General features: G+C 53.2%; 1 protein-coding gene across 5 annotated transcripts in view; it reads right to left on the bottom strand.

The window, feature by feature from the left end:
- Positions 1-5,885: 5,885 nt before the first annotated feature.
- The window catches only part of CMTM7 (CKLF like MARVEL transmembrane domain containing 7), a 51,103-nt gene continuing 44,904 nt past the window's right edge, over positions 5,886-12,084 (bottom strand). The window contains exons 3-6 of one of the 5 annotated variants that reach the window (XM_032408857.1): positions 11,665-11,763; positions 8,731-8,812; positions 6,900-6,958; positions 5,886-6,586 (exon numbers count right to left, since the gene is read on the bottom strand). In XM_032408857.1, the coding sequence (XP_032264748.1) occupies positions 6,945-6,958; positions 8,731-8,812; positions 11,665-11,763 (195 nt within the window). In that variant the 3' untranslated portion in view covers positions 5,886-6,586; positions 6,900-6,944. Of the gene's footprint in view, positions 6,959-8,408; positions 8,813-11,664; positions 11,764-12,084 lie in introns of those variants that run through there. The other 4 variants (XM_032408856.1, XM_032408859.1, XM_032408854.1 and 1 more) reach the window with 4 other exon arrangements.

The raw sequence follows: 12,084 nt of genomic DNA, 5'->3' as shown, positions 1-12,084 counted from the left end.
GGACGTACTGTCCCCGATAGTTAATATGCAAAGCAGCCAGTTTGGGTGTGGGGCCACTTCTCTTATAGTTGGTGGCTACTACAAAATTTGTCCTAACTTCTTTTTTTTTAAGATTTTATTCATTTATTCATGAGAGACGGAGACAGGGAGAAGCAGGCTCCCCACGGAGCAGGGAGCCTGATGCGGGGCTCGATCCCAGGACCCTGAGATCATGACCTGAGCCGAAGGCAGACGCTTAATGACTGAGCCACCCAGGTGCCCCAAAGGTCTTTTTTTTTTTTTTTTAAGATTTTATTTATTTGTCAGAGAGAGAGAGAGCACAAGCAGGGGGAGCAGCAGACAGAGGGAGAAGCAGGCTCCCCGCTGAGCAGGGAGCCTGATGCGGCACTCGATCCCAGGACCCTGGGATCATGACCTGAGCCGAAGGCAGACGCTTAACCAACTAAGCCCCCCAGTTTGTCCTAACTTGATTGTGAAATAGCTCCTTGAGCTGTGACACAGCTTCCAAGATGATCACTTGAAAGGCAGGACACTTGGATTCCGTCCTCACTTAGGGCCCATCTGGCTTTCAGCAGCTGTGCTTGGGTAGCATGTAATGCAGCAAAGGCAGTTTTCTCCGTGGGGCTGTCATGGAAATGCATAACCACCGGAAGTTCACATTATTATGCTAGCTATGTCCCATGCACCAATGCTCTGTCACCGGAGAATTCAGAGCAATACAAGTGTATGCTGTCACTCCTGACAAGATCTGAAAATCAAGTATTAGCAACGCCGTCAGCTGCAAACCAAGAACCAGGTATGATGGTGGCAACACATCCCTTCGCTTTGATGATGCCGCTCACCGTGGAAATGGACAAGACCATGTTCTTTAAGCTTCCACAGTCTACGGTGAAGCCGGCGTCCGCTGGCTGGCCAGGGTGTTCCACTGAAGGGAAGCTCTGAAGCTTTGCACAGCACCCCTGGCAAGATGAAACCTTGTGCGCGAAGACAATGTACTTTTTCTTCTCCCAGGAAAAGGCACGGTTTCCATCCTCATGCTTGGCAAGCTTTATGGGTAAACACCATTCTCGGCTTGGCCTCTGACTGACCCTTATATGAACCACCAATAGAGGTCGCCATGAGTGTGTCCTGTGAGCAGGTTCTTGCAAAAGAGCAGCGAGCACAGTCCAGACCAAAAAACAAAACGCCCACAAAACTACAGCCCGGATCTAGTAAGTTGGGGAATATTTGGGGCTTCCTCCAGAGTGGGGTAGAATCCGGAGACCCCGTCCCACACCTGATTCTTGTCCCTCCTCGTCCCGCGGCTAATTGGTGCAGTCGGAATGGGACCAGCTCAGATTGAGGTCTTTGCTCCACGGGACCTGTGAAATCTGCCCCAGGTTTTCGCTTCTGCTGTTCTGTGCGCCCTCGCAGCCCCCAGCCAGCCCAGCTCCACCGGCCTCTTCATTCTGTCTTCCCTTGCCTCTTAGTCCTAAAATATATAGCCATGGGCAAGGTTTTTTTGTTTTTTTTTTCCCCTGCGCTGCCTTTTTTCTGGCATTCAGTGGCCTCATCACCCAGGATTTTTATTTTGTAGGAAATCCACGTCTTGTCAAATGACTTGCCTGTTTGAGAGTTTTGGTGGCTTTCTGTCCCGCCCACCCCGCAGGGCCTTCCTGGTCTTTCTCTTTCCAGACCCCTGGCCATTCACCTCTCCCCAAGGCTCTATACTTGGTCCTTGGGCCACTTCCACCCAAGTGGATGATCAGATGCACTGCGCGGAGCTCTGACTTTTGGAGTTATTTCCCCTCACTCCTGTCTTCCAAGGACACCCCCTGAGTAAGGCTATTCATGCAGCCACCACGTATTTCCTGCTTCTTGTGCCCACGGATCCAGCCCAACGAACCACGTGTGGCAGGAGTGAAGCTGGGAAGGAGAGAGCCAATAGAAGGATGCGTAGCCGAGTTGGCCACCACTGTATGGTTCTTCCCTTGGTCCTGATGAGGGAGCAGAGGGCTAGTTGAGGACAAAGCAGAAGCTGACACCCTACACACACACACACACACACACACACACACACACACACACACACACCATGTGGTATGTGTGACATTCCTCAGGCACTCCTGGTTGCCCTAAAGGAAAAACGAATGGTTAACTGATAGAGATCACAGTCTTGCAGGACAGGAATCTCCTTCAGTTTACGAAAGTCTTCGCAATTTACAAGGACAAAGCATTTCTCTCAATGGCCTAGCTTCCAGAAGGGAATGTAGATACAATTAAATGTCCTTATAATTTGCAGCCCATTGACAGATACTTGAAGAGGGCAAAGTGTAATGTTTCTCCAGGAAGCTCCCAACTATCTTACTTATCTACGCTTACTAGAAGGAAAAACAACCTTAACTTGACCATGCAAGGCCTCTGGTATCCTGTGAGTCTTTAACATACAAAAATCCTTTTGAAACCTCCCTTTTCCTTACCTCCCCCAACTCCCAAGTATATAATCAGCCACCCCTCACAACCCCAGGGCAGCATCCCTTTCTGCCCACGGGTCCTGTCCCCAGGCTTTAATAAAATCACCTTTTTGCCCCAGAGACGTCTCAAGAATTCTTTCTTGGTCGTGGGCTCCGGACCTCACTTATATTCTAAAACTTCATCAGTCCCACGGAACTGTCTCGGAGAAGTGATGTAAAACCTGTCTCAGGACAGTTTGTCCCGGGAGAGGAGAACAGACGTATCCACTGACTCCTGTGTCCCATCGGCCGCTACTACCCCCCAGGGCAGGCACTCTCCTGCACTTGGGGGTTGCACAGTGTGGGTGCTGGCTGGGAACCCCGGCAGCGTCCACAGGAAAGCTCCCACGTGAGAGTCCACAGGCGTCAGCTGTGTGGTTACGACGGCATGAAGTTGGTCACAGCCCTTGCAGGACCGGCACTGCAGTGGTGGCTGGATCAAGACTCGTGAGGCCCAGAGGATGTAAAGTGTTGCATAAAGGGGGAAAGGGGGTGTCTGTTACCGCTACGTAACGGTAAGTGAATGAAGTCCCAAAAGATTTCGTTTGGCGCGATGACCATTTCATTCAATTACAAATAACTACTGTAGTTGTCTGCACTTTCTAGGCAATCCATATAACTGCAATAGAGCTATATAATAAGAAAAGCAAAGATGCGGTGAATGGGAGGGTCGGGAAGTTATGCTGGGAGAGGAGACACGCGGAGGGGTGAGGAAACGGGGAGTTGGCACAGTCACGGTTCAAGGTTAAAAGCCGCGCTGCGCCCCGCTGCCACAAGAGGGCGCGCGCTGCTAGGCGAGGACGCGCCCGGCGGCCACGTGCGCCGCCGCAGGGTTTTGTTTTCGCAAAAAGGAAAGTTGAGGCCAGCTGCGAGAGGGGTGGCAGGGCACCAGCGGGCGCGGCTGCTGGCGGGGGACCCCGGGGACTCCCCGAGGAGGGCCCCCGCCCCGCGCGCTGCCCTGGGTTTCGGGAGGAAGCAGGTGCCGGCCCGCGAAGCGTCGGCCCGCTGCGGCCTCAGCCCTGACTTCCTGGGGCGCGACAGACACCCTCGGTCCCCGGCGCCCGCAGGCCCCGCAGGGTGGCAAACCCAGGGCCCGCGGGCGGCGCAGAGCCTCCGCACGGGCTTGGTTCGGCCTGAAGCGTCTCTTTGTTTGTTTGGCAGCCTTTTTAAACTCAGGAAATGTGGAGCCTAAAAATCTAGACTTCCCCGTCTCTCGGGCACTCGGGGCATCTGGCAGCCCTGGGGTGCTTCCCCCCCGCCCGGGGAAGGGAGGGGTTTTCATCGTTTTGGTCAGGTGGATATTCAGCGGGACCATTATTCCGGCTGTTACCTGAGCCAAGGGGCACACTTGATACCGCATTTCCTTTTTTGCACAACTCTGCGTGGAGTTAACCGTGGTCTTTCTCATTTGCGTAATTCTCCTGGACAGAGAAAATTACAGTAAAACCCCAGCGAGCCACCAGTTGCCCCCTTCACCTCACAAGGTCCAAACGCTCCAGTTAGCCTCCTGGTGGCCTTCGTGAGGAGGCCCCGCCATGTCCCCTCTCCCAGCCTGGGCTGGTTGCTCTAGCCAGCCCCCTGGTGCCCAGCCTGGCAGCAACCTGCCTCTCAGGGGGTTCTGAACGTTTAGTTTTGTTTTTTGCTTTGTTTTTAAACAGAGAAACCCCCCTTTTCAATCTAAACTGTATGAAACTCCACTATGTAAAACAGGAAAAAGGTATCCATATAAATGGCCAGCTTACAGTTCTATATACTTACTGTAAGGTCAGTCCATAAGAACGGGATTAATTTGAAAAGCCCACAATTTGGAGTAAGAGCACTGCGGCCGTAGCCTCATCTCTGCATTCATTCCCGCTTTGTCTTGGCTGTGCGGGTCGGAGAAATCCCGCTCCACCCAGGACACCCAGGATGCGGCAGGTTCAGAGATACTCACCTGGAGGCGCGAGGCCAGGGTCCCCTGAAGCTGCCCAAGGTGAGGGAGGCTGGGGGGGGGCCGGGCGGGAGGGTCGAGGGGTTCCAGGGTCAGTGTTTGCTACTGAGAGCAGGAGAGTGTGTGGTTTAAGGGGTTAACCTATTTTGCACATAAAATCAGACAGCCACGATCCCCCTGAAGCACCCCTGAGAGTTCACAGGATGTTCAAAGTGCTGGTTGCTGAGGAGAGGCCCCAAAGGCCCTTGTGTTTCCATGGCAACAGTCAGCTTTTCATGCTGGGGAGGAGGCCTGGGTGGGAGATGGTGGTACAGGGGATGGGCCAGCTCGGGGTCATCTTAGCATCCTGGCTGGAGGGCTGAGCAGGTAAAGGTGTCTGGAAGAGAAGCTTCTAGCACACGGCTGCAAGCACAAGGAGTGTGTCAGGTCCTGGCAGGGCCTCCCTCAGGAACACACTTGTTTCCTCCTCTGGGCCCGTCTGCAGACACCAGAGCCAACTGCCTGTGGACGAAGCCAGTTGGCCCAGGCCACCTCTGGCCTGGCCGTTCCCGGGTACGGTGGTCACACGCCAGGCCCAGGAGAGGGCCGGACCCGGATTCAAATCCCAGCTCTGTCACCAGCCTGGCTTCTCTCTCGGCTTTCTCCTTGGGTCCCCGCCAGCCTGCTCAGGGTAGGTGTGGGCAGTTTTATTGCTGCTCACACCAGCCTGCTGGAGAGAACCCCACCAAGGCCATCTCAGAGGGCCTCTCTGAGCAGGTTTTTCTTGTGGGTGGCAGAGGCTTCCCCAAGGGAGAGCGCCACCCTCCATCTTCCCTCCCTCCCCAGGGAGGCTCTGCCCGCCAGGGAGCTGGCTGACTGTGGGGGAGGATGTGGGCAGGCCAGCTTTGGCCTGGTCTCCCAGTGCCCCCTCCTGGGGCTCAGGTTGGCCCCTGACGCCCTGTCCTCCCTCCAGGTCCAGTCTTCCTTCCTCTCTTTACTTGGTTCAGCCTGGCCGCGCCTGCCCCATGGGTCACCTCCCGGTGCTGGGAGCCAGGGAGCTGGGTATGGAGTTTGGGTTACACGGGGGTACGGCCCCTGGGCTGAGCAGTCCCAGGGAGGGCCTGGTTTAGGGAAGACGCCCGCGTCCCACAGCCTGGATTCTCGAGCACCCGCTAGAACATGGTGCCGGCCGTGCTGCTGGCCTTGGGCTGGGTGCGACCTGGGTCTCTGTCTTCCCCCGCGCCCCAAGTGGCTCTTCCAGCTGCGGAGGTGCCTAGACAGAATGTCTTCTATTGCTTTTTTAAAAAATTGTGGTAAAAGATACAGAACATAAAACGTACGAATCTAACAATTTTTAGGTGCGCCGTGCAGTGGTATTATTCGTGTTGTTGGGTAGCCTCCGCCATCCATCTCCAGAACATCTCCATCTTCCCAAGTGGACACACGAACTCCCCAGTCCCCTGCCCCAGGCCCCGGCCACCACCCTTCGACTTTCTGTCTCTGAATTGTAACTTCTCTAGTAACCTCCTGCAAATGGAATCAGACAGGGCTTGTCCTGGGGTGTCCGGCTTATTTCACTCAGCGTCATGTCTTCGAGCTTCATCCGTGTTGTAGTAGGTACCAGAATTTTCTACCCCCTTTTTTTTAGGGCTGCCTGTGTCGCTCTTGAGTACTGCTTTCTGTCCTGTGTGAACGGTACTGGCCTCCACCCTTCACCACCGATTTACTCTGAAAATATGCAAATCTTGAGCGGCCCGTATCTTCTGCATCCTTCGCTGTTCTCAGCTCCGGGGAGGGGCTGGTGTGCACACGCAGGAGCGGGCCCCCAGGCGTCCTCACGAGCTTTGTGGGCCCCATCACTTTACTCCTGGTCGACAGCCTCAGTTAATAAGAAATCCTTGTGCAAGTGGCCAAGTCAATATTTTATTACAAAACACACACACGCCCACACACCGACACACACATACAACACACACACAGACACACAGACACACACACAGTGGGAATTAAGGCTGAGGCCCGAAAGGAGCCGGGATCTCCTCTCTGGGGACGGGCTGACCACAGAGTGCTTCTGCAGACACGGCTCACTCAAGGAAGAGGCTCTCTCCGGAGAGAGGCTTTCCAAGCTGGAGAAATTAGGAGATGGCTTGGTTTCTCTAAGAGGACTTAAGGCGGCTTCACTCCCCTGAGGAATGTGAAGTAGAAGCAGAGTTAGGCAGGAGTTTTCAGAAACCCCTCCCTCGTGGGTTAAGTGGGGTCATCAGTCCCTGAGGCAGGTGGTTCTCAAAGCAGGAGGGAGAGACCAGATTTCCCTGGAGGCTGGTTTTCTTTCCCGGGCGGGGAGGACTATTCTCCAAGGACGACTGGAAAGAGAGGCTCCGCGCGGCTCAGGAGCCCTGGAGGACGCCGAAGCCTCCCTCCTGTGCCCACCCGCGTGGACGGGGCTTTGGCACAAGAGCACGGGGTCAGAAGCCCTTCGTGGGGGCTGGCCCACTGACCCTCCTGTGCGCAGGGCCTCCCGCGGGGCCGGGCCTGGGCTGGCATCACACAGCTGCATCTTGGGAAGGAAATGGCAAAGTTAGGCCAGCTGGCAGGGCAGGGCCCACGCAGAAGCCACACAGCAGGGGGCTGACCCGGTTCGGCTCAGTGCACTTCCTCCTTCCTCCACCCAGCACCCACCGCCCTTGGAATGATTTTAGCCTTTCCAAATACACTTCTCAAAGAGAAAAAAATTCAGTAGTGCGGGGAGGATTTCTATCGCTGCTCCCCACCTCGCCGCACCCCCCAGCCCATCCTCAGAGGGACTTGAAGTGTCTTAGCTCTTTCTTTTGGCTCTTCCTAACTGAATTTTAAGCGGTATGTTTCTGCCAATATTTACACATGTATCACCTTTAGCTGTTACCTAGTAACTCTCTTTCACATTCTCTACTTTTCATCATTCATTTTTTTTTTCTTTAAACAGCTTGGCCGACATAGACTCCACGTACCATACAATCCACTAAATCCGTCTAAAGTGTACACTTCCAAGGTTTTCAAATATTCACAGGATGGCTTAAGCACTGACCACCACAATGTGAGAATCTTTCATCACTTCCAAAAGAGGGCCCATCTGCCATCCCATCCCCCAGCCCCTGGCAACACCCGCCCCCCGCCCCCCACCATCTTCTTTCTGCCTCTTGGGATGAGCCCATTCGACACATTTCCCACCAATGGGATCCTACAGTCTGTGGTCTTTTGTGACTGGCTCCCTGCCCTCAGCATCAGTAGCTTCTGGAAGGAAACGGAAGCTCTGATGAAACAACCCTTCTGCGGGGCAGCTCAGCCCACAGGCCGTGCGTGCTCTGATATTTTGTGGTGTAGAAGAACAAAGAGAGGAAGGGCTGGAGTAGAGAAGTGGACTAATCAAAATAGCTCTTAGCAGTGTTACTTCTAGGAAGGCATTCTAAAGAGAAACGGTATTAGGGATGAGTGTGGGGCTGTATTTATAAGGATGTTCTTTACAACACTGTTTAGTAGCAAAGAATTAAAGAAACAAAACATAATGACCCCAAATAGGAGACAAGTAAACTATGACACAGACGTGCAGTGGACTACACCCAAGGCATGGAGCCATTAAAAGTGAGGGAGAAGAGGGGACCCGCCTGGCTCAGTCAGTGGGGAGTGTGAGTTCGAGCCCCACGGTGGGTGTAGAGACTACTTAAAAATAAAATCCTAAAAATGAATGAATGAATGAATGAATGAATGAATAAATTCTTTAAAAAAAAAAAAACATGTTGGAGAAGAATCCCCAACCATGTGGGGAAAATGCCTGATTGGTGGTTAAATAGAAGAACAAGAGCAGGTTACAAATAACACATAAGGTCAGATCCTTTAATAAAAGCAACAAATAGATCTGTGTATCTTTATACCTATTTATGTATCTTTATATCTGTTCATCCATCCATCCAGAGAGAGGAAATACTGGAAGGACAGACACCCAGCAGGTGCTATTTCTGGGTAACGTGATGACAGATGGTTTTCATGAAAAATTTTTTCTTTTTCTTTATGTGCACTTTCTAAATTCTCTACACTTCATTTTTGTCATTAGGAAATGGATTTAAAGAAAAGGCTTCAGCATCAGAGGTAGACACGTGAGGATGCCCCGGGCTATGGAAACAGGACGAGAGCAGAGGGCCTTGGGTTCCGCCTTGCCACCTGGGCCCCTACCCCTCAAGGCCTCCCCTGCAGTGAGGCCCTTCCCTGTTGCTGACCTCCACAACAGGCCGTCCTCCTGTTCCCCAGCAGAGGGAACTTTCAGAGATCGCCTGTGTTCGGACAACCGGAACTCACCTGCTGACTGGGTCACACACGAGATCTTGTAGGACATCCAGATGCTCGCCAGGCAGAGGAAGGTGGCCACGAAACCGAAGATCTGCACAGGACAGAGAAGAAAGGAGGTTCCCAGGCCAAGGGCCAATCACTCAGGCTGTCCTTTATGTTTCTCATCCCTGTAGCAGCTGGGGCCCAGGGGGAGCCTGGGGAACCGAGTGACCTGACCACCTGGTCCTTGCTCAGGTGCAGGGCCCTCGCTCAGGCCTGGCCCTCAGGCTCTGGGCTCCACCTCCTGGCCCTCCTCACTCCAGGCAACTTCAGGGCCCATGTTCGGGTTCGTATTTACAACTGAGCTGAGGCCAAGGCGCTGTAAAAGACAATTATCTGGGCTAATGAAAGAGAAAAAGGTGGAACTGTACATTTCAGTAGGGGTTTTTAAATTTCTAACGTTCAAATGGATTTTACTGGATGGGGCAGCATTGCATTTAACTCTTAATGGCTTTCTGTTCTGTCTCACTTTATAGCTGTGTCATAGCCAGAAGCTGAGGCCTTGATATACAGTTCTACGTTTGCACATATTTCAACAATCTTAGACTAAAATCAGTGAAGGCAGCGCTCCTTCCCTTTCTGAGGATCTACCCAGTGCTCAAGTGGCTGACCTCGCTGACCTAGGAAAGCTGACCCAGCCCCGTCCAGCTTCACTTAAAGATGAGGAGCAGGGCGGCCAGGGAGGAAAAGGGCCTCGGGTGGGGCTCATCCGATGGTCCAGAGAGAAGCAGGCACACACTCTGGTGTCTGTCTGGCACTTGGAAGCCTGCAGTCAGTTCCTGACCTGTGAACAGCAACGTAGGAGCTATGACTTACTGACCACCGACTCTGTGCCCGCCTGGGTCCTAAGCCCATTAGGTGTGCTGGTCCCTTCAACTCCCACCCCTCTGCCAGGTGGGTGCTGCTCTTACCTCCCATCTCCCTCATCTGGCAGCTAAAGACATGGAGGGACGGCAAGTCAACTAGTCTGCCCAGGGCCACGAGCCAGCAAGGGCCGGACATGGGATGTGAGCCCCAGGAATCTGGCTCCAGAGCCCTGCTCGATTTTTGCCCAGATGTTCCCGGACTTGCAAATGGCCTCCGGTTGGCGACGTGGCCACAACCACGGGCTGACGTGCAGTAGGCACAGCCCGGGAGCAGCCAGGCCAAGGGCACGGTCTCCAAGGGTTTGGTTTGCTTTCCAAGCCTGGCTGCTGGTTCACAGAAGAGGCTGCCCCCACAGGCCCACAGCCGGCTTCCCCTCCCCCAGGTCCCTTTCCTTGGCTCCCTTTGCACTGATTGTCTGCACCACATAATTAGCCTATTGGAGCCTGTCCTGGCCCCTCATTGTCTGTTCTGCACAATTAGCACATTAGATACCATCCCGGTCTCCTACTGTCTGCACTGCATAATTGAACAGTTTATTATACTGCTACGTGGTGCTCTTCTGGATGACAATGCCTTGTTTGCTGATTGTTTTGTGGGCCTCGGCCTTGACTCCTAAACTGGATGACCATTTTCTCATAAGCAAGGACTGTATCTTTTTGTTTCCTCTGGCTCCCCCATGGCCGAGGCTTGGTCCTAGGCACCAAGCTGGTGTATGATAAATGGGGCTTATTGGGATTCTGGGGCTAACAAACATGGTTGTGTGCAACCTGAATCATGAAACCCAGGGGGAACCTCTCCATGTGGTCCCGAAACACAACGGGCACCAGTTTCCTCTGTCTCCCTCACCAGCCTGTCTGTAGTCGGGCGGGTGGTAAGCTGTAGGTGGTGCCCACCCCTCTCCTTGGAAACCGCAGAGGGAGGCACTTAAGCTCATGAGTATTCAAAGGCTTGGCTGCCCCGTGCCCATCTTTGGAGGACAGACCCCACCCCTCGGTGGAATTCCAGGCATTAACCCACTCCCAGCCCAAAGTCTGGAGAATTTTGCTAACATATCAATGAAAGAGTGCCTGTCTCATAGAGCTTTTCTTCAAACTCATTTAAAAAATTGAGGTGCCTGGGTGGCTCAATCAATTAAGCGTCTGATTCTTGATTTTGGGTCAGGTCATGATCTCAGGGTTGTGAGATGGAGCCCCGTGCCGACACGGAGCCCACTTAAGATTCTCTCTCTCTCCCTCTGCCCCTACCTTGCTCTCGCACCCACCTGCTCTCTCTCCCTCTCACTAAAAAAAAAAAAAAAAAAAAAAAAAAAAGAAAAACCCTCATTCAAAAAATTTCATCTGCTCATCAGTGAGGCAAATCAGTATTGGCCCACAGGCCACCAAACTGTAACCAATTAGCTAAATCAGAAATCAGATGGCAGGAATCTATGTCTTTTAAAAATAAATACATACACATGAACACACCCATGTATATATATTTGCATATGTGTGGTAAACACAGCTCCCACAGCACTATATTTTTATACATTTCCATCCTTCTATTCAGGCTATCAGATGGATTAATTTTCACCTTTGCAAGGTCTAGGAGCGTTGTTTCCCAGCCTGAATACTGTTATAAATCAGGACCAGCAGAGCTACCATTCATGGCAGGGATCACTAATTGATCACATGCTCTTTTTCTGGGCCCCAAAGAGGCCTCAGGATCTTTGCATAGCCTGAGGCAGCCACCAATGAATGACCCGAATGGGCATGTGCATTAAGACCGACTGGCCCCCTGATGTAAGGAATGGCTGTCTGAGGGAGGGCTGGGCCGCTGGCGCCATCTGAGTGTGCCAGGAACCCCGACCATCCACCTGCTGAGGCCCTCTGTTGTGGACCCGGCTCTTTGGAGGCTGCTGTTAGCTGGATCCAGGTGGGTTCTGATGGGTACTTTTCTGGGAAAGAAAGGCCCCAGGAAACAATCTCCTCGCTGCCCATCAGGAAGAAAATGCGCTAGAAGTGAACTCATTCGTGAAGGTTCCCCCGAGACTGTCCTCACCGCTCCAGCTACCAGTCCGCTCTGGCTGTAACTCTTGGAGGCTGCCACAATGGAGGCGATTAGGAGGAGCAGGGTACCGATTAAATAGTGCAGAAGTTCCTGGGGACAAAAACAAAGCAAAGCCGTGGGTCGGGAGGTCCACTCCTGGTTCTCAGAGGCAACTGGGCACAGAAGAGAGGAACAGAGGGGGGGCAGTGACATCTCCTCTTCTCCTCATGACCTCCTGACAGAGCAGTTTGCTCACAGGCAGCAGCTGCGGAAGGCCGGCCAGGATGAGGCCCCGCAAGACAGAAAAGGAGCCGGGCAGGCAGCCAGAGAGGTGACAGAGAGAAAGGACACTTGTCGGGTGAGGAGAGATACCCACTAAGGACTGCTCCACTCCTGAGAGCAATCTGTAGACAGCACCCCGACCTCGGGCCA

The sequence above is a fragment of the Phoca vitulina genome, unplaced genomic scaffold, assembly GCF_004348235.1.
Source record: "Phoca vitulina isolate PV1807 unplaced genomic scaffold, GSC_HSeal_1.0 scaffold10, whole genome shotgun sequence".
NCBI lineage: Eukaryota > Metazoa > Chordata > Mammalia > Carnivora > Phocidae > Phoca > Phoca vitulina.
This window is presented reverse-complemented; position numbering and strand designations above follow the sequence as displayed.